The sequence below is a fragment of the Xenopus tropicalis genome, chromosome 4 (genome assembly GCF_000004195.4).
Source record: "Xenopus tropicalis strain Nigerian chromosome 4, UCB_Xtro_10.0, whole genome shotgun sequence".
In the NCBI taxonomy this organism is placed as follows: Eukaryota; Metazoa; Chordata; class Amphibia; order Anura; family Pipidae; genus Xenopus; species Xenopus tropicalis.
In genome coordinates, this window is record NC_030680.2 from 32783316 (window position 1) to 32806632 (window position 23317).

A 23317-nucleotide genomic window follows, 5' to 3' on the forward strand; every position below is an offset into this window, starting at 1 on the left:
GCCGAACTCTTGGCAGCTTTCAAATGGGGGGGTCTGACCCCTGAGCCAAAAAACTATTGCTCTGTAAAGTTACAGTTTAATTGTTATTGTTACTTTATATTACTTATTTTTCTATTCAGGTCTTCTCCTATTCATATATCAGTTTTTCATTCAAACCACACCCTGGTTGCTAAGGTAATTTGGATTCTAGCAACAAAATAGCTGCTAAAACTCCAAAGCTGGAGAGTTGCAGAATAAAAAACTGAAATAATTAAAAAATTGCAAATAAAAAAAAGATCTGTTGCAAATTGTCTCGGAATATTACTCATACTAAAAGTTAACTAAAAGGTCCCCACCCCCTTTAAGTCTACTAAAAAATAATTTAAACATTAAATACACCCAATAGGTTTGTTTTGTATTCGATAAGGATAAATTATATATTAGTACAAGATACTGTTTTATTACTACAGTGAAAAAGGCAATAGTTTTTTTTTTGTTTTGTTTTTTTTTAAATTGGAATAATTTGGTTAAAACTTAGTCTATGGGACATGGCCTTCCTTGTAACTTGTAACTTTCTGAAGAATTTCCGAATAAAAGATCCTATACCAGTACAATAATTCTATCAGCAGCAAGAATATCAACAAGAATTGTCAACAAGAACAGTTGCTGATTGGATCACGGGGTGCACTTACCCATGAGATGAAAAAGAAATATTAATCACTAAGAACAAGTCTAACAACAAAACGAGTTTCACATTTCTAACTTGTGCTATTATCAAATATGCATATAAACTTCTACAGCACAGATTTACCAGACTATTATAGAATTATCCTAGTGTTTTCTAATGTGAAAATAAAAAAGAAACACTCCTGTGTTCTACACACATGAATATCAGCAATTTTGATTGTTTGAAAAATTTTGCACCACTTAGGAAATAACAGTTAAAGATTCTACTGCTTCGCTCGTGTACCCTCAGAGTGGTTCATTATCATCTTCTGACATCTGCTGGCTGTGCTGTTTAGACAGAATGTCTAGCTCCACTGCCCTGGCCTAAAGGACTAAAGTTGCTTTTGTTTTGCCTTACAACCCATAGAACTCATAGCAGGATGACAAAGTGGCAATTCTATGTATAACACCCCTAGAACTTATAGCAACATGACCAAGTGGCAATTCCACATATAATATACCCAGATATTTTGAGCAGAGGCTCTGGTGGAGGTAGGTTATTGGCAGCCATGGATAAAGGTGTCATTTTGTTGTTCACTCTCAAAAATAAAAACCAAGTGGCCATCTCCAGCAATAGTCTTGTTTCCATACAAATGTGTACTTGTTTAATGATCATATGAATAAATATACATCCCTGGTTAAAGTAAGAGAAATTCAACAGGTACTGCTGTAAATTGATATAAAGTTTCTGTAATTGGTTCACTGAAAAAGGAAAATTGCAGACTGTTAAATTGATTCTAATCATTGTCTGTTTCTTAAATTTTTTTTGTCCCTTAATTGTGAAAATTTTGGCCCTTATTTGCATTGGGATTACCTGATGCCAGAGTACAAAAAAAGAAACTTTTTTTCTGGTTGCAAACCCTAGTTTGCACAAAAAAAAAGCACTTTTACCCTCTGATGTCAAAGTAAAAAAAAAAAAAAAGCCTGAACACTCAAGATTACTTTTAGCTGGTTGCACCCATTACCTTCTCTTAATTTCATCCATATATTGTGAAAAATGTGGTCCTTGCTTGCACAAAAAACTGGAATGCTCTGATGTCAGGGAACAACAAAGATTTTTTTTTTTGGTTGCCAACACTAGTTTGCACAAAACACTGGGGCCATTGATGCCATAATATATAAAAACTGAAAACCGATCATACATTTGCCCATTTTTACACATCGTCTTCTCCTAAATTAGTCCTTTCTTTGGGTCCTAAAGCTGTAAATAATCTGGTGCTAGGTTGCACAAAAATAAATGCCAGAGTTAACTTGCCAGAGAAAAAAACAGCCTAAAATCTCAACATTGGCTTTGGCCAAATATCCCCCAGTCTCCTAAAGTAACCCTTATCTTTTTGCCAAAATTGTGAATAATCTGGCCCTTGTTTGCACAAAAACTGGGATCCTCTGATGCCACCATTAAAAAGAACCTGTGTGCAAAGCAATACAGTCTGCATGTAAAACCTAAGCAAGATTTGGTAATATTTGATAATGAAACCAAAGAGCTTACAAATACAGGTATGGGTCCAGGGTATTTTCCGTATAATTAGTTTTACTATATCTTAGTTAGTAACATAGTAAGTTGGGTTGAAAAAAGACATACGTCCATCAAGTTCAACCATAATGCCTATATATAACCTGCCTAACTACTAGTTGATCCAGAGGAAGGCAGAAAACCCCATCTGAAGCCTCTCTAATTTGCCGCAGAGGGGAAAAAATTCCTTCCTGACTCCAATATGGCAATCGGACCAGTCCCTGGATCAACTAGTACTAAGAGCTATCTCCCATAACCCTGTATTCCCTCACTTGCTAAGAATCCATCCAGCCCCTTCTTAAAGTTATATAATGTATCAGCCAGCACGACTGATTCGGGGAGGGAATTCCAGAACCTCACAGCTCTCACTGTAAAAAATCCTTTCCGAATGTTTAAGTGGAACCTCCCTTCTTCTAAACGAAGTGGGTGCCCTCGTGTCCGTTGGAAGGACCTACTGGTAAATAAAACATTAGAAAGGTTATTATATGATCCCTTTATATATTTATGCATAGTTATCATGTCACCTCTTAAGCGCCTCTTCTCCAGTGTAAACAGACCCAACTTGGCCAGTCTTTCTGCATAACTGCGACTTTCCATACCCTTTACCAGCTTAGTTGCCCTTCTCTGGACCCTCTCTAACTCAATAATGTCCCGTTTGAGCACTGGAGACCAAAACTGAACAGCATGTAAAAAAACATGTAAAAATTAAACCCAGTTGGTTTGCTTTACCACAAACATGGAGTAAAGCAGTTTAGCTACCATGAAGTACAAGGTACTGTTTTATTATTACAAAGAAAAAGGAAATAATTAAAAACATATGAACTATGGGAGACGGTCTTCCAGTAATTCTCTAGTTTAAAAAAAAAAAAAAAAAAAAAAAAAGAGAGAGCAAGATCCTCTTACACCACAGCCTTAAAATGAATATCTTTTGTTCAGTTTCACCCATTGTCTACTGCTATATCAGCCATTTTTGTGTCTCTAAATTAAAAAATATGACCTTTGGTGGTTCAAAAACACTTTTTTTTTTTTTTTTGACACTCCAATGCCAGAGTAGAAAAACTAAATGGAATTTCACCATGCCGTTTCCCCCAAATCTCTTCTAAATCTATGGCAGATGTTCTGATAGCAGCACACATTCTTGGCAACCACCACGGAAAACAAAGTGGCTTTACTGTTTCTCGGCACAAAAGCTGAAAAATACATAATTATTTCATATCAGATACAGGTATGGGATCCCTTATCCGGAAACCCGTTATCCAGAAAGCCTGTCTCCCATAGACTCCATTTTAATCAAATAATTCAGAATTTTAAAACTGATTTCCTTTTTCTCTGTAGAAATAAAACAGTATATTGCAATTGATCCCAACTAAGATATAAATAATCCTTATTGGATGCAAAACAATCCTATTGGGTTTAATTAATGTTTTATTGATTTTTTAGTAGACTTAAGGTATGGAGATCCACATTACAGAAAGACCCCTTATCCGGTATACCCTTGGTTCCAAGCATTCTGGATAATGGGTCCTATACCTGTACTGGGAGTGGAGGCTCTGGTTGCAGCTAACACTGCTGGAAACCAAAAGGAAAAACATTGTTTTTCTCTCATTCCCTGGCAGAAGTAGTAGCTCTACTAGCAGGAGGCTTTGGCTGCAGCGGATATTTCTGGCAACCAACAAGAAAAATACAACCTTTTCCTAAATAACATAGGGTCTGAGTGACGATACCAACACAACTGTGCGCTACTAGCGATAGCGCCTCTGTGCAAACACTATGAGCAAGCGGCTACGTGCCGCGTCACTGCGCTTATTTACCTTCTAGTCAGGAAATCTCGCGAGATTGTGGCGAAACTGTGTGAGAGCTTGTAGGCAGGAGCAGAAGAACTAGACATTTGTACAGCGTTCCGGGTCAGAGGGCTGTGTTATGGAAATAAGAAGTGACCCGTGACAGTCGCCCCTTCTGGCCGATATGGTGTTATATACGGTTTTACTTTGTTATATTGACTGAAATCGCAGCTGGTGTAGCCGAAAGGACACATTCTGTGAGTGCAATTTCCTGCCATACTGGCAGCTCTGTTTTGCTGTCAAGGGGATACGGACGTTTCGTGTGGCATGACTTCCAGCTTGTGTGAGAGTGCTATGGCGCAGTGATTGCTACCTGCCTGGGACCTCTGGTTCCCTTGCCCTAGGTTATGACGTTAGAGGAGGTGCCATTTTTCCTACCCCTTCTATAGCCTTTACCCCTGCCTGCTTCCCAGCATGTCTCGCTGGCTCTTTCCATGGTCCAGCTCGATTAAAACGCGGGCATGCAGGTATCTTCTGCAACATTATCTGGGCCACTACCTGGAGGAGAGACTGAGCCTGGAGCAGCTGAGCCTGGATCTCTACAATGGAAGTGGACGTTTGACTGACATTCATCTAGACATCTGGGTAATACAAGTTGTTGGTGCTTAAAACTCTCTGCATTTCTGTCTTCTAATAGATAGAACCATTGACATTATCAGTCCTGACAGTGTCTCCTTTAAAGTATGAGCTTATGACATTAGTCATATTTTCTAGACCTTGTTCTTTGAAGGTATGCATTATGCACATAAGCCCAATGGGGCATATTTATCAAAAGGTCAAATCGAGCTCACCAGACGGAAAATCTCACTTTGTCACTTTGTATGTATGTATATGTATGTATATCTTTATTTATAAAGCGCTACTTATGTACGCAGCGCTGTACAGTAGAATACATTAATACAAACAGGGTGTTAATAAGATAATAATAGATAAATACAAAGTATAACAATAAATACAAGATAAATACAGCTGCAATAAGTTAAAGCTGGCCATACACGCACCGATACTATCGTACGAAACCTCGTTTCGTACGATATTCGGTGTGTGTATGGCATGTCGGCGAGTCGACCGATATCGCAGGAAGCTGCTGATATCGGACGACTTGCCGATCGGCCAGGTTAGAAAATTTTGAAGGCATAGAAGGCGCCTGACCAAAATCTGCCGTCAGGGCTGAATCGGCAGAAGGAGGTAGAAATCCTATTGTTTCTACCTCCTTATCTGCTGTTTCAGCCCTGACTGTGTGTGGCGGATCTGACGATGTTTCGTGCGACCGATGGTCGCACGAAACATCGTTAGATTGCCACGTGTATGGCCAGCTTAAGAGTCGAGGACACAAGAGGAAGGAGGTCCCTGCCCCGTAGAGCTTACAATCTATATGGCAGGGTGACTTACAGACACAAATAGGCAAATATAAGTGCTGTAGGTCACAGTGGGTGACAGTACAATATAAGTGTTAGTTCCCAGATCAGGTGCTGGGTGAGTGCTCCAAAAGGTAATCTTTAAGTTTAGTTTTAAAGGAACAGTAACGCCAAAAATGAAAGTGTATTTAGGTATTTAAAATATAATGTACTGTTACCCTGCACAGGTAAAGTTGTGTATTTGCTAAAGTAACACTACTATAGTTTATATAAATAAGCTGCTGTGTAGCCCTGGGGGCAGCCATTCAACCTGGAAAAAAGGAGAAAAGGCACAGGTTACATAGCAGATAACAGATAAGCTCTGTAGAATATAATGGGGCTTTATCTGTTATCCTCTATGTGCCTGTGCCTTTTCTCCTTTGAATGGCTGCCCCCATGGCTACACAGCAGCTTTGTTTATATAAACTATAGTAGTGTTTCTGAGGCAAACACACCAGCTGTACCAGCACAGGGCAACAGTACATAATATCGTAATTATTTTTATACATTTTCATTTTTTGGTGTTGCTGTTCCTTTAAAAAGACTGAGGGAGGATTCTCTCCGGAGGAAATCAGGGAGGGTATTACAAATGTAAGGGGCAGCCAGGCAGAAAGGTTTAAGGCGGGAAACAGCAGTAGTAGTGTTCATTTGTATGGAGATTTTTTAATCAAAGTGCTTCCCTTTTATCTCAGAGTAACCCTATAATAAATGTGTCCGTTAATACTATACAAGTGAATAGAAAGTGGTTGAATTTCACTCTGATACAGTCTGGTAAATATGCCCCATTTAATGGGAGCTCACATCTCATTCATAGTTGGAAAGATCACCTCTTGGACTACACAGTTGGTGTTACGTTGGTCCAAGTTGCTGGTATATGGTACGCAGAAGAGTAGGCTGTCACTGTGACTGTTGCTGACAGATGTAGGTACTGTTACATTTCAGAGTGCAGAGGTCTGGTGTCTTGGTATTAAGAATATGCATGTACTGTCCCAATATGTGGGCCAACATCCACACATGATTTGGGGGTTGTGGGAGGGTTCGGGCTGGCCGAGCTCTTCTTCCACCCAATCCAACCGTGACTTTAGTTTGTTCAGCTTCCACCTTGGTCAGTCTCTCTTTATAGGCATGTGCCTGCTTTGCCCCACCCCCTTTGTGACATCAGAGATGGGGTGGGTTGGGTGTGGGTCTATAAAGAGAGGCAGATTCCATGGCAGGTTGGTTAGGGTCAGGCACAAGTTGACTTTTTGTTGACATATACCCCCATATGTAATAAAAGGCAGTAAGTTTGCCCAGTAGCAGTAACCCATATCAACCAATAAAATGTTTGCGTTTAAACAGGCAGATTTGCTTATATATATTTACATACATACATACAGGTATAGGATCCCTAATCCAGAAACCAGCTATCCAGAAAGTTTGGAATTATGTAAAATACCATCTCCCATAGAATTCATTATAGGAAATAAATGTAATTTATAAAAATGATTTCCTTTTTCTTTGTAATAATAAAATTGTACCTTGTACTTGATCCCAAGTAAGCTGCATGGATTGGTGGCAAAACAATCCTATTGGTTTACTTTATTATGAAATTATTTTAGCAGTCTTAAGGCATGGTGATCCTAAGGATGAAAAGACCCCTTATCTGGAAATGCCCAGTTCCTGAGCCCTCTGGGTAACAAATCCAATACCTGTATATATTGAGTGTTTTAGTTGGTTGTTGTTTATGAAGTTTCACCAGCAACATTTTTAGTTGACAGTATACTTAGCTGGGTTTAAGACCCCCCAATCAGGTTATTCTGCTGGTTGCCATTATACTGCATGTATTTTTAAATGTGCCTATGAACATAAGTATATAAATAAGTACATGAATCTGTATGAATGATATGGCCACAAGGAAATTAAGGAACAGTTATAAATTAATAAACTGTATTTTCTAGTTTTTAGGCTGTTTGCTTATAGTTTCACAAATCGCATGTACTGGTACTCTGTCCTTCACTGTGGTATTGTTGTATTGCTGTATGTAGTTTAGAGGGTACATCTAATTCATTATCTGCGGATATGTTTACTATACATTTTATGATTATTATTATTGTTTTGGGAATAAAGATCTGAAGAAAAAAAAAATATATATAGTTATTAAAGACTGCAATATTGCTGTATTTTTACCTGCATTTTTTAAAATTAATATATTTGTTAATGCCATAACACACTCCCCAGAGAGATGAGCCAATATGTTATCAGGTATTGTGCCCAAGTATGCCATGAGAACTTATTTAACTTTTTATAGCCCACAGTCTGGTGACCAGTGGCAGTGCTGGCAATTTTAGCTAATTGGCATTTAAGATGGCCATAAATGCACCGATATTATCGCATGAAACCTCATTATGTACGATATTCGGTGCATGTAGGACGGATCGTGTCGAGACGACTGATTTGGATAAGATTTTGACCAGGCGCCGTTGAAGTGTTAAAGGAACAGTAACACCAAAAAATGAAAGCGCTTTAAAGTAATAAAAATATAATGCACTGTTGCCCTGCACTGGTAAAACTGGGGTGTTTGCTACAGTAACACTACTATAATTTATATAATAAGCTGCTGTGTAGCCATGGGGGCAGCCATTGAAGCTGGAAAAAAGAAGAAAAGGCACAGGTTACATAGCAGATAACAGATAAGTTCTGTAGAATACAATAGTGTTTTATCTGTTATCTGCTATGTGCCTGTGCATTTTCTCCTTTGAATGGCTGCCTCCATGGCTACATAGTAGCTTATTTATATAAATTATAGTAGACTTTCTGAAATAAACACACAACTTTTACCAGAGCAGGGCAGCAGCACATTATATTTTAGTTACTTTAAAACACTTTAATTTTTTGGTGTTACTGTTCCTTTAAGGGCTGAATTGTCAGGTGGAGGTAGCATCCCTATTGTTTCTGTCCCCATATCTAACTATTCAGCCCTGAACGTCAATGGAGGGAACAAACGATGATCATAATGGGTTCTTGTATGGCCACCTTTACTCTATGGGAGGAAGTATGGTGTAACTCAGAGCTTTGATTGTTGGGTATAAACAAAACTGTAGCACAGAGTGTCCTGAATAGAATGAAATGAGAAGTAAAGTTACAATCACTGGGCAAATGCTAGGCCGGCGCTCCAATTAGCAGAAAAACTGCACCAGCTCGGGGTACCTGTGACAAGTGATCCTCTTCCATCCAACTTCGTTCTTCCAAATCCTGGGACTGGTGCATGCGCAGTAGGGTGAAATTGTCAACCATTTCAGTCTTTTAAGGTGATTGCACACAGGGTGCTTTTTCGCCTGTAAGAAACCGGCTCTTCCACCAGCTCTGGAAACTGTTCTAATTTGATGCATTAGTTGATACATTCTTCTGAATGTTCCTGTGACATTAGCCTAAAGCTAAGCAAGTATTCTTTCCTAGAAACTGCCTCGTAATGGGATTTTCTATAATAAATAGTCAAAAGGCCACTGTAAAAGCTACTTTTTATACCTGTTCTTCTGTCTCTCTGATCAGTTTTCTGAAGGGATGGGAGTGGTCTATTTTGAACCTGACAAAGGGAGGGTGTATCCCCTCAACAAAGGGAGGGTGTATCCCCCCCAAAACATTGATGAAGGTGGTCACAATGAATGGGGTAAGCTCCCCGACTGCATATATTTGTGTTTGCGGCTTAGTTACAAAAAACAGTTTCGCTGAGGATAAGGTCCTGCCAGTCGTACGGAAGGCTTACACCACTAGTGCAGTGGATGTGAAATTTACAGGTGTGCGGCTTAAATAAGTCTATTTTGAACCTGACACGCTGAGAACCCATGTGCCTACATCATCTTGTCCAGACTTTGTCCTTACTTTTTTCCTATTGAACCAGTTCGTTGGTTGCTTGTGCACTCTAACCAGTTCCATAAATTGAAAGGTCATTGGTTAGTTTCTTCCTTGCAATGTAATTGGGAAACAGACTCAGCATTTCACATATTTAACGTACTGTTATGTTAGATTTACAGCACTCTGTCACAGGCACAGGAAGCAATGTCAGACTGACAGGAGACACAGCCAATAGGGGTTAAGTCTGCTGCCAGTGCTATGCGTGACATCATATAAGGAAGTAAAAAAAGCAACTGTAGTGTTTATAGGGGTCACTGACCCCCCCCCCCCCCCCCCCCAGCACAGGGTATGTGCAGAAATAAAGGATCAGCAGGGAGATGATTTGGAGGTGAATATCTTTTTAGCTGCACATTTTTGTTAATTATTTATGTGGAAAACATTGTTCTATTAATGTGACCTCTTTATTATCCTAGTCTCTTTGTTCCTCTTTGTTCTCACACAGAAATGTATGTATGTATAATTTTATTTATAAAGCGCTACTTATGTACGCAACGCTGTACAGTAGAATATATTAATATAAACAGGGGTATTAAAATAGATAAATACAAAGTATTACAAGAAATAGGGAATGACTATGAAATAGGGCACAGGGAGTTTTCCTGGAATCCGATTGACCAGTCCAACTCTGGCAAATAGTTAGAAGCAAGAGGGCCCACTGACACCTGGGCCCAATGGGAATTTTCCTGGTATCCTGGTGGGCCAGTCCGACGCTGGGCAGGGTTACAGGATTCGGAAGAAGAAAAAACATTAATTCTGAAGGGTTATTACGTTTCTTTAGACGTTGTAACTTATGAAAATATCTGTTGAAAATGTGACCATGAGTGCCAACAGAGGTGAGAATTGCACTTTCACTTTACATAGCAAGGCAAAGAAATCCTGGGCAGATTAATGACATGTAAAGGAGCCATTCTGTGGATGTCCTTACTGATTCCAAGAATGTAACCTCTGCTACTTTCCTAGTGTGAAATTCTGAGTGAGCTCCAGGGAGTCCTCAGCTGCGAATCTCTATTCCTTTTTTATAGGACAGCATGTACCAACTGATATTCTATACCGTTATCCAGGACTTGTTTTAGTTTGCAGCATATCATCCAGAAACATGGACTTTCATTATTAGAATTACAAATTGCACATGGTTAGATTATAAAGTTGTAGAGTTTTACAGGAGTAGGTTACCTTTAAAATCGGATTTTAACAATGAAGTCTAAGACAATTTCTATAATTAATAAATGATTTAGTTTTTACTGCAAAACCACTCCAGTTTGGTATTCCAGCTGCTAGTTGGTTGCTGGTGTATAATTTACCATAGCAGCTAGGCAGTGGTTTGAATAAGAGGCAGGAATATAAAACAAGGAAAGAAGAACAAAAAAGTTCAAGGAAAAAGAAGGTGGAAAAGAGAGAGAATCAATTAGTACTTTCCCATCCCAGATTTTCAAAACTGGGGTTTAGTTAAAAAGTTATAATCCTTGTGGGTTTTAGTTGCAAAATTATAATCATAACGTTTTAAAGCCACCATGCCCCATAAAGGTGGTTTTATTTAGTGCTGGTCATATTTTTCATAGGCTGACATCAGCCTTGCAATATGAGCCTTTTAAACTTGGAAACTTAAAGTGAAACAAGAGGAGGAGAAATAATTTAGAAACTATAAAAAAAAATCTTCTGAAAAGAAGCGAAGATAGGAACATTTTGTAAGATGCTAAAAGATAACATCAACACCCCTTTAACCCCTAAGTTTTCTTTTCTTTTTTTTTTTTTTCCCTCATGTTGTCCCTGTGACTTTAGAACATGGAATACAAAATGTCACTATGTTTTAAAGTAAAGTGCTGTTTGATGTAGTACATTGGAATATATACCCTAGGGAGTCATAATGAAACTTAAAATATTAAAAGGTCACATACCTTCATTTTACGTTATCACAAGTATATTGTCCCTTACTTTCTAAATTTCATGTGGCGTTTAGGAGATTGCAGGCCAGGAGGCATACATACACAGTGGTTAGAAATAGAGTACACCCTGGCAAAATATAAGTATTTTAAATGAAATGATGGTACAGACCTATGTTGAAAAGAATGTATGTACTGAAACTATAATGATCTTAAATTGTGGAATTAATCTGTATTATAAAAGAATAATTGTTACTATGAAGCAAATATTTCATATTAGGTGCATTGCAAATGTATTACTCCATAGTCTGTAAGGTTCTGTGAGCTGCTCTCTATATTTTTATGCTTTTATCCACATTTTTGTCCCTTATCGCAACATTTCTTTTCTGTCCCTCTTTAGTCAGTGAATGAACTCCTGGACTCTGCAGGGGCTCCTCTAGAGATTATAGATGGCTTTATTGGCAGCATATCGGTTACCATTCCTTGGTCAGCGCTTGTCACCGAAAACTGCACCCTGGAGGTGTCTAAACTTCAGGTCACATGCCGTCCCAAGTACAGAGGTGGTGAGTGCACCTTATATTATGTATATTATATGTGGTTAAAGTGTTATTATTAACTTTTATTCAGCAGATTTCCTGTTTGGTATTTTAGCAGCTGTCTGGTTGCTAGGGTCAAATTTACCCTAGTAACTAGGCTATGGTTTAAATAGAGACTGGAAAATGGAGAGGGCATAATTAAAATAAGTAATAAATAGCAACAATAACAATACCATTGTGGCCTCACAGAGGAATAGTTTTTTTTGACTTCCAGGGTCAGTGACCCCCATTTGAAAACTGGAGATAGAAAAGTAAGAACGCTCTAAAATATTTAAATGCTTTAATACTTAAAGGTGAATTGCACCTTTCTATAGGAAAAATAACTTTTTCTTTTAGAAGTGTTAAAGTTACCTTTTAATTCTCTTTGGTTAAGAATTCAAGGTCAAGGTAGAAAGAAAAGCTACTACCAATGGCATAACTACGAGGAAGCACCTCTCATGGGTGCAAGGGGCCTGGTCTGCTTTTTTTGTAGGAGGAGCCTGTGGATGACTTGCGATGCAAATTCAATTTTGAATCACCTGCGATGTGCAAAAAGAATTGTGGATGACCCACAATTCCATGTGATTACCACTGGGGAGACGACTTAAGGTGGCCATAAACCTTCAGATCGATGTTGCCAAGCGAGCGGATCTTCTCCCGATATCCCCCACCTACTGGTGGGTGATATTGGGCGTATCCAGGCTAATTCAGTCGAATTAAAACAACGGGTATAGGAGAATTTGGATCGGGGACCACATCAACGAGCCGATATGGTCCCCGATCCGACTAAATTTTTCAACCTGCCCGATCGATATCTGCCCGATTTCAGGCCAGATATTGGTGCCAATACATGGGCCAATTAGCTGCTGAATCAGTCGGGACCGATATCGGCAGCTAGAATAGGCCCGTGTATGGCCACCTTTAGTTACACCGCTGGATATGACTTCTGTACTTTGTTGATGATTTTATCAGGTGGCTCAGAGCAGTGGTGTATACTATTTATTCATTGTCTTTAAGTCTTCATTCAGATTCTTTCTTTTTAGAGATCTGATCAACTTCCAATAATGTGATTCTCCTTTTCTAAAGATAAAATTTCCATTTTTGTTATAATCTTTGCATGTTAATAACAAGATAGTTTTTCTCAGACTTTGTACGGTTTCTGCATATTACCTGATATTACTTTTATTATAATTTTGCAGACCACCATAGTTTATATATAGTTATATAGTTTCACTCAAATATTATTTTTCTTCCTTTGATGTTTGTTTCTCTCCTATTGCACTCACATGCCAAATTTACTTAACATTTTATTCGTACACTCTTTTTAAATTTATTTATTTTCATTTTGCTGTCTACTTTTTTAGCTGCTCAGGGTACCGAGTCACAAAGCTGGTCCTCCTGTATGACTACTAGTATGCAGCTAGCCCAGGAGTGCTTAAAGGAGCAGCCAGAGGAACCATCTGAGCCCCCACAGCCAATTGAAGGACTTGAGATGTTTGCACAAACCATAGAAACTGGTGGGGATTTATTTATTTGTTTGTTTATTTATTTAAATTACTAATAGTTTCTTCTTACTGTCATTTAGAGGTGGAGATTTTAAGTTCTCTTCTCTGTGAAAACTGACTGTGTGACACACATTAGGAAGGGCAGATTTATTGTTCTCTCTAGTGCCTGCATTGATACGTATTCCATTTTTTTCTTTTAGTCCTGAGAAGGATTAAAGTGACCTTTATAGACACCATTGTTCGAATTGAGAATAATCCAGGTGATTCTAATTTGGGAACTGCCTTGGAAATCCACATAAAAAGGTAAAGGTTATTGTTCCTTACTTCTTTTATTCCCTCTTTTTATACTCATTTTCCTAGATTCTATCTTCTCTTTATGGGTATTTGTAACCCATCCCATCTTAACACCATCATTTTTTTTAATAATTTTGCTGTTCCGTCACTTTAAGGATTGTCTCTTTACCTTTATGTCTACTGTGTCTTGTTTCTACCTTTCATCCATGATCAAACCTACTTTTCTTCGTTTTAGACTGGATTATTGTGATGAAGCAGTGAGGGACTCACCTCACACTGTTCCTGTGGATATACACCAGCCTCCAGCCTTCATCCAGAAAATCTTGCAGCTCAGTGGTGTCTCCCTTCATTACGAGGAATTTAAGACCAGTGTACAGACCCCATCCCCTACCCCTGAGGTACTTGCACATAGAGAATGAGAAATATACAAGATAAAGGCAGAAATAGATGATGTTGGAAAGATAAATATTTAAATCTTTAAATATTAAGAACTTGAAAAGAATTGGAATTGCAAGAGAGACTGCCATAATGAGATTTTGAAATTGGCTAAAAGAAGTCAGTAAGGGAAGAATAATATGAGTTTACCGTGGTAAAACCCCCAGTGTTTTGCTAACTTTTATCATGTACCGGTGCTTCTGTTCAGTCTGGGGATCTTGTATATTTAATGTATACACCCATTTAAAGGAGAAGGAAAGTCATTTTGGCATTTTACTGCCAATAGATTAGCCACATTAGTGTAAGCTAGAATGTTAAATTTATTCTGCAGAAAGCTTTACCATACCTGAGTAAACAGTCCTAGAAGCTCCCTCCGTTTGTTTAAGCTGCCATTTTTTCAAAGGTGTTTATTTATGCATTTAAAACATATAACAACATGAAACATTGACATTGGTTCTACAAGCGTGTTTGTTCAGGATATATACGGTACATTGGTTTGGGTAGTCGGTGGTCCTACTCGGGGTAATGTTCAAGTTCTGTTAAAGGCGGGGAGGATTTGGGATTACCGGTGAGGGTTCAAGTTCCCGGGGGGGGGGTCCTGTGGAATTATTCCATGGCTTCAACCCACGTTCCCCATACTTTGTCGTATTTTTGGGGGCATCCCCTTGCTATATAGGTGAGTTGTATCAGTGGCAGAAGAGCTTTAAGTAGATTGAGCCAACTGGCGATTGTCGGGGGAGATTGTGCCATCCATTGAAGAAGGATACTTTTTCTGGCATAGAACAGTAATGTTCTATAGAGGATGCGAGATGCTGATTGGGGAATTATATTATCCACAATGCCGAGTAGGCAAACCTTGGGATTGAGTATTTTAGGTAGGGATGTTGTGTTTTGGATGTGGTCTAGGACCTGATTCCAAAAGTGATGTATTTGTGGGCATGACCACATTAAATGGAGGTAGTTGGCCTCAGGGGCACCACATTTAGGGCAATGGGATGAGTTGCGGATTCCCATACGATATAGACGTAGAGGGGTCAAATGGAGCCTGTGTATGATTTTGAACTGGATTAACCTGTCTCTTGTAGAGATCAGATAGTCGTAAGCCCTGTCTGTCGCTTCCTCCCAATCTTCCCTGTCTAGTTAAGCTGCCATTTTAGCTTTCTCTCGGTAGCTTCCTGGTGCAGCTCTAGCAGTTGGTAGCATAGATCACACATTCTGATGAGAGGGGGAGCAGGAGAAGGGAGAGAGAAGAGAGCTGCACAGACTGAAGGAATGAAGGATTTTTCTGAGAGAGGAAGTCAGATATCAAAGTACATGTATACACAAAAGAAGACAAGAAATCCTGTGTTTCTTTTGATAGAGGACTCAGCATTTCTGTGAGTGCTTATGGCTGTATTTACATAGACCTTTCTGATAAAGCTTACTTAGCTTTTACCTTTCCTTCTCCTTTAATGTACAACACTGGGAAACATGTTTGTATTTTATAAATGCATGCTTATAATATGTTAAATTGGACCTTTATATTTCTGTTCGTGTCCAAATAATGCCTGTGAAGGATCATTGCCATTTTTATGGATTCTGGCCAAATGTACTGCTTTTATTTCCTAACTACAGCTGAGTGTACTAGGACACAATCATCTCTGCCAGTTTGTCTGCTTCTAACTAAACTGGGTGACACTGACTGGGTGGTTAGCATATCTGCCTTATTAAGGAACTGGGGTCCTGATTTCTTTGTATGATGGCCTTTGTTTTCCTTCCACACTCCAATGGCATGGAGGGAAGCTAACTGCTTGTTAAGAAATTGCCATTTTAAAGTGGTAATATTCAAGGCAGCTCAGCAACAGTACTGAGCATTTTCACTTGTTTGAATTCTTGCCCTATGATTTGTATTGCATATGGGGTGAAAGGATTCAGACTATTATATTCAACAATTTTGGATGGACGTACAGTTCTTGGTAATGTCACTGTTGTGCCATATTTTCTTCACTTGATGATGACTGTCTTCACTGTGTTCCATGGTATATCTAATGCCTTGTAAATTCTTTTGTACCCGTTCTTCTGTCTGATATAACAATGAGATCCCTCTGATGCTTGGGAAACTCTATGTGGACCATGCCTTTTGCTGTGGGATGGGACTAAAAAATGTCAGGAAAGACCCAACTAGAGCAGCTAAACTTTATTTGGGGTTAATCAGACGCACTTCAAATAATGGCAGGTGTATTCTGACTCCTATTTAACATGATTATGAATGTGTTTTTCAATTGAGTGGTACAGTTTATAGGTCACATTAAAGGTGGAAAAAGTTCTGAAATCTTTGTCTCATTTTTGTACAGCACAGGAACCTGACATTTTACCAGGGATGTGTAGACTTTTTATATCCACTGTGTTTTCATCTAGCGGTAACTATGTTTATAAATATATTGTACATTAATATATTAATTTCCCCCACTGGGACAGGAAGTTAATAACATTCTAGAACTTTCTGAATTAAACTCCATCCAGCTAGAATAAAGAGATATTGTAGCTAAAGTAATTCAGCATCATTCTTTTTTTGTAGAATCCCCTGGAGTCTGAGCCAGTGCAACCCTCTAAAACTCCCAGCTGGCCTGAGGAGCCACAACCTGCACCTTCCCCTATCCAACAAATTGGCAGCTGCTCTGGGTGCACAGAGCTTACCATCAAACTGAAGCAAAATGACCTTTTTCCAGGACCAAAGGTGAACTACTACATTATAGCATTCATGAACTTAACGAAATAATAAATGCAGCTTTGAAAAAGGTGCCATATCTTTATTGTAATAATTGATATATATATATTTCTTTACTGTGTTTTTTTCATTGATAGCTGGATATAGATGGTAAAATCGGATCTGTGCATTTGTTTCTTACACCACGTCAAATAAGTAACCTACAAGAAATCTTGGATGCCTTAAGTATTTCTGGTGAGTCCCACTAATTCTAAAGGTGTCTTTATGTTAAAGGAACAGTAACACCAAAAAATTAAAGTGTTTTAAAGTAACTAAAATATAATGTGCTGCTGCCCTGCTCTGGTAAAAGTTGTGTGTTTATTTCAGAAAGTCTACTATAATTTATATAAATAAGCTACTATGTAGCCATGGAGGCAGCCATTCAAAGGAGAAAAGGCACAGGCACATAGCAGATAACAGATAAAACACTATTGTATTCTACAGAACTTATCTGTTATCTGCTATGTAACCTGTGCCTTTTCTCCTTTTTTCCAGCTTGAATGGCTGCCCCCGTGGCTACACAGCAGCTTATTATATAAATTATAGTAATGTTACTGTAGCAAACACCCCAGTTTTACCAGTGCAGGGCAACAGTGCATTATATATTTATTACTTTAAAGCTCTTTCATTTTTTAGTGTTACTGTTCCTTTAATGGAATTTCTAACAAGTATACAGTGCTGCACAACCTACATGGAGCTGCACACACTCTATAACATACAGACGGGGGCTTACCACATTTATTGTGACCATCCGTGCATCAAATTTTTGAAAGGAGCATTAACCCCCCACAGATAGGTGGATGTGCAAGTGGTGCTGTTGTATGGATGTTATATATACTAGTTTATTTGTTTGCAATGGGGAGAGGATTTTCTAATAATTTTATATTACATCCTCAGAATCAAGTGCTATCAGAGAAAAGCTTTTGAAGAGCCGACCTCTGGACCTGGAGGATTTAAAGCTCATAGAGCAAGATCTGAACCAGCAACTGCAAAGTGGCCCTGGATCTCTTTTTGTGCCAGATCCTGAACTTGTACCTTTCCAGACTATTGAGAATGGAGGTAAACATTTTTGTCCTTTCTCTGTATTGTGTCTTGAATTAACAGTAAAGTAGGATATATGTATGTGGAGAGAATAAACTCTTCATATTTTTCTCTTATATATCATAAATATTAAATTGCACTTGTGTATTAGATGTTTCCACTACACCTTTTACCAGACCTGACACTGTACTCTGTTGGCCATGCATGTTCCAACATATTTGGTACTCGTATGCTGTATCAGGGGACATAAACTAGTATTTCTGGTTTATGTGAAAAGAAGCCACAGAGCTGCAGAGCCTCTTTACTTCCCTTTGGCCATCCGATGTGCACGTCTCATACTAGCTAGATTTTAATGGTGAATTTCCTTCCTTGCTTAAGTAGCTCAAGATTCCCAAATGGTGAGGTCTTTGGGTCTAAATCAGCCATCTGTCCAAAGATATCAGGGCATATATGGAAAACTGTAAGAACCTTTTTTTGACTTCCACTGGATTCAATCTGCTGTCGACATGAACACTCAACTTACTAACTCCTTTTGATGTTTATATACCATGGATCTTTGGTTTCTTACATTCTTATGACACTGGAAATATAAATTAAGCTTTTACAAGAATTACCCTGTAGTGTGCAATAAAGTAAAATCACCTTTTAATCCTGTACATAAAAATAATACATATTATTTTGATTTTGTAGATATGTTTTACTCTATGGCAGCTATGACAAACAGCATGACTTCAATCAGATCTGCAAATGAGTTATCAGACATAGACCTGGAATCTTCTATGTACAGTGATTATAGCAGCCAACAGATTCCATCTCTAACTCCTGGGGTATGAAAATACTTTGTGTCCTTTTCCATAAATATCTTGTTATTAGAACTAAGCAACTTAATTAGATGTTATAAGGTTATGCCACATAGGGCATCACTATGCCCGCTACCTTCTGCAGATCATTTACTACATAATTAGGAAACGGGTACATGTTTCAATGATTTTTTTTTTTTGGTAAGCTTAAGCTATGAAGATACAAATTATGGAAAGATCCCTTATCCAGAAAAATCCAGGTCCCGAGGATTCTGGATTCTCCATACCTGTATTTTAGTTAAAGGAACATAAGAACCTCTTGTGTCAAAGTGCTTAAGACACTGGCGTGTCACTTGCAGAGATTGTTTCCACCTGTGTGCTCTTAAAATAGTTCTCTCTTTTCATAAACTGAACACTTACCCATATTAAGTGTGTGACATAAGAGTAAAGATCTAATTGTGCTTCGTACTGAATTACTATGATTCTCTAGATAATGTTGAGCAGCCCCAGGAAGTATGGACGAACTCCATTTTCTGCCACCCTGCCACAAAATTTGCACAAACTTCCAGGTGAGCCTTTCACATGTGTTACAGCTTCATACTTACTGACAGCCTGTCTCTTTTTGATTTGTCATTAGAATTCTCTTCTCCTTCATAAAACTAAGACATGATTTTTTTTTCTGGAAGTTACCTTATGTATGCTAAAGTCATATAACATGAATATAGAGATTTCAGATGTGGGCTTCTTCCCTGTCAGTTCAGCAAAGCTCTGGATCAGTCATATCTGATTTTATTTAATATTTATATCATTAAGAAAGTTGAGCCAAGAATTGAAAAAAAATAATTTAGAAATGCAATGCAGTTTTTCCAGTGTGAGTAGTTAAGACAGCTAGTGTGCCCATGGATAAGTAATATCCATTTAGACAATTAGATCTCACATAGCTACTACTAAACATTCCAGCAAGCCTGTGAGGTTTCCTCTATTCTCTGATGCTGTCATTGTAGTTATCTACAAACTAGGTAAGGACTTGGCTGTATTTAGTTCATGCTGCCTAAAGCCCACTTCCCCTGTGACAGAGAGATCTATAAAATATCTGTGCGGGTGACGTTCATGGATCTTTCCAACAAAAAGCTGCATTGGTTTGGGAACACAAAATCTAATGTAAAGCACTCATCTCTGGTTGAGAGGATGCTTGCCAGGACTTTTGCATTAGTGTTTAAGAGGCAAAGTCCAATATTATCCCCTTTAAACTCAGCCCAGTATACGATTCTCTTCCATTGGGCAAGATTTTTCCTCTCTGCTACCTGTCTGAATTCCAGTACATCTTTCTTAAATCCCCAGCATTGATCCCCAAGCCAATCAGGTGTGCTACCTTTCATTTAAAATAACAAACCACTAAGAATTGCGTGTGACTACCACACCCAAACCCAAAATTGCATGGCAATTATATTGCACTGGTATTCTCAACCCAACCCTTATAACTCTAATAACTTGTAATTAATGTAACTTCCTTTATTGACAGGAGACTTTGGATATGTATATATGATATTGGGTGCAGGTCCAAATAATGTTGAAGGTGCTTTGGAGATGGTCAGCACTCACAGGACTTATATAAACAGAGGAGTCTCCTCTTTAATAAAAATAATTTGTTTATATGAGTCCTGTGAGTGCTGACCCTCTCTCAAGCACCTTATATATATATATATATTATATATAATATTCTTGTTTCTGCTTATGTGTTACATCTTGCTTCATAAATTTGCTACACTAAGCAAAACAGGTTATCTTATGATTTGTCATTACATTGTCAGGTAAATCTTCTCATCCTCCCTCCATGGAGCTCCTTAAACCTGAGATGTTACTACGATTGACTCTTGGTGGCCTTACAGTCACTGTCCCCCACATTTCTACTTATATCAGCCCTCAAGAAGACCCTGCCTGTCCAGAGGTTGCCAGACATTTCTTCAGAGAACTGGGCTACTTTAAAGATTCGGCTTTTAGTGGAAGAGACTTCAGCCACCTCCGTGGGCAGTTTGAGAAAGCTTGCCATTTGAGCAATATCCGGTAAGAATACAAAAAAGGAATAAAGGAATCTGGTGCCAGATATGCCAGATTTCTAATTGACAGCAGAGGGTGCTAATTCCAGAAGTATATGGCATTTTCTGACACATGTTTTCTACTGTTTTACTAAGCAAAGTTCAGGAGTGAACTAAGGTTAGATAAGCTGGGCAGTTTGGCTGCTGTGGCTGATTTTCCTGTCATTGGAGTGGTCGGCCCCAATGAATGAAACAACACAAAGGTGGTCATGCACATGTATGGCCTGTTGTACAATTTCTGTCTATTTGACCCAGAGCCAGTTGGTCAGATAGCAGGTTGAGCCATGTATGGCCATTTTAATGTACATGAAAAGTTACCTATAGGTTATCTTGATTGTTTATCCCTGATAGGGCTGCTTTTGTAAGTAATTGTTATTGAAAGTTCCTAAACCTGACTGTTTTGCCAACCTGACTGCCTCATCTCAACCTGTCAGGTATAGCTTTTAATACTTATGAACTACTGCTGCACAAATATTCATTTCTGGTTTCAGTATAGGACAAGATATTTAATTAAAATGAGGTGAGCTTTGCAGTTCAAAAACAGAATACTAACTTAGTATGGTTTGGAGACAAGGACTATAAATTTCCTGGAAGTGTCAGTTTGCATTTGTAGATATTTAATATTCCTCCCTCCTCCCCCCCCCCCTGCACATGAGCACATTGAGGCCTCATATTGATGCAGAATAAGGCAAGTAATGCAACAAAAGAAAATAAATTAAGTATATTAAAATACAGCAAATTTTATAATTACACACAGAAGTTATATTATTGTACATGCTGATACCTGTATAAGCCTTAACTGGCATTCCTTATATTTTGTTCAGTGCTTTTAACAAAGAGGGACCAGCACATACTAGTATATCACTAAGACGTGAGACTGCTTCACTGAGCCGTGATTAACTCAAGACTTTTACACATCCTTAATAAAATAGTTCATAGGAAGGACCTAAACCACATAGGTTAGACATTGCATTCTTACTGTTCAGGTATTGGACCCCTTATCCAAATTACGGAAAGGCCATCTCCCATAGACTCCATTTTAATCCAATAATTCACATTTTTAAAAATGGACCCCTTATCCAGGAAACACCAGGTTCCGAGCATTGTGGATAATGGGTCCCATACCTGTACTTAAAACATTAAGAATGGTCTTGGCTATTACATTTTTTGGGTTCTGCATAATCACTTAAAACATACCCCATGTTTTCTTTTTGATTTACCCCTCCTGCTTTTTTCGTACCACAGAGTAACAGCGGTTGCAGTTCAGTTGGTGTGCGAGCAGAGAGTTGGTGGAGGGACACATCAGAGTAGTGTTGACCTTAGTTGTGGTAGGCTAGAGATTTTGGAATGTCTGCGGCAAGGAGAGTCAACATCCAGAAGGACAAAGAATACAGAATACACTAAGGTAAAGTTAAATAATGATTGCATAATGCAGTTGATGGAAATAAGCTTTACAGTAGATTTAAATATGAATATGGATGCCTTCTATTTAAGGACATGTCATACTGTATAACGGCAAAGTGGCCATTTTTTTGACATGACAATGACTTTATCAGATATATCGTATTAGCCTCTTGCACTAGAAGCTTAGAAGATTTTTCTCTCGTCAGTATTTACTTAACATAGTCCCACTGGTGGCATGCATATTTTTATACTCGTAAATAACCCCACACTTAAGGTCCCCATACACGGGCCGACTATAGCTGCCGATATCGGTCCCTTGGACCGATTCGGCAGCTAATCGGCCCGTGTATGGGGAGAGCAGAGCGGCCTGGCCGACCGAGATCTGGCCTGAAATTGGCCAGATCTCGATCGGCCAGGTTAGAAAATCTGGTCGGATCGGGGACCGCATCGGCTCGTTGATGCGGTCCCCGATCCGACTGCCCCATTGCCGCCGACATAATCCGATCGTTTGGCCCCAGGGCCAAACGATCGGATTATTTTTTTTTAACCTAAATGCCCCCCGATATCGCCCACCCGTAGGTGGGGATATCGGGGGAAGATCCGCTCGCTTGGCGACATCGCCAAGCGAGCGGATCTGCTCGTGTATGGCCACCTTAAGGGTGAATGTCCCAAGGGGAGATTAGTCGCCCTTGGTTAATCTTGGCTATTGCAGGTGACTAATCTCCCCTAAGTGCCTTTCCACCTGCAAAAAAGTCACCTTTGCATATCACCTTTTAAATTATTTACGAAGTTCATACATCTGCCCTCACCATTATCTGTGCAAATCACCATATACTGATAACATGTTTTCTTTGTATGTAAAAATACACATTGGCTATCCCAGGCTGCGACAAAAAGGCCATAGACTCCAATGGGTGAAAAATATGTCACACACTTAAGGCAAAGACACATGGAGTGACTAGCCTTTTAAAAAAGCCATTGCGGCAACAAATCGCAGCGACTTTCCCACCATCGTATACTGTATAAGTCGCTGCAACTAATCACGGTTTTTCGCTACGTGGATTAATCGCCACAACACACTAATCACTGCGTGTCTAAACAAAAAAATGTTGCCTATTGACTTCAGTATTTTGAGACTTATTATCATTTTGAGGTGAAGTAAAACACAACATATTTGATTATCACTAATTGTGA

At 38.8% G+C, this 23317-nt stretch overlaps 1 protein-coding gene across 1 annotated transcript in view; it reads left to right on the forward strand.

Annotated features, from left to right (window-relative positions):
• The first annotated feature begins 4186 nt into the window (after positions 1-4186).
• atg2a (autophagy related 2A) overlaps positions 4187-23317 on the forward strand; it is a 51679-nt gene continuing 32548 nt past the window's right edge. The window contains 12 exon segments of the mRNA NM_001079186.1: positions 4187-4644; positions 11628-11790; positions 13167-13319; positions 13508-13610; positions 13837-13999; positions 16594-16752; positions 16881-16977; positions 17680-17841; positions 18514-18650; positions 19114-19192; positions 20435-20687; positions 21965-22124. Of these exon segments, the coding sequence (NP_001072654.1) occupies positions 4474-4644; positions 11628-11790; positions 13167-13319; positions 13508-13610; positions 13837-13999; positions 16594-16752; positions 16881-16977; positions 17680-17841; positions 18514-18650; positions 19114-19192; positions 20435-20687; positions 21965-22124 (1800 nt within the window). The 5' untranslated portion in view covers positions 4187-4473.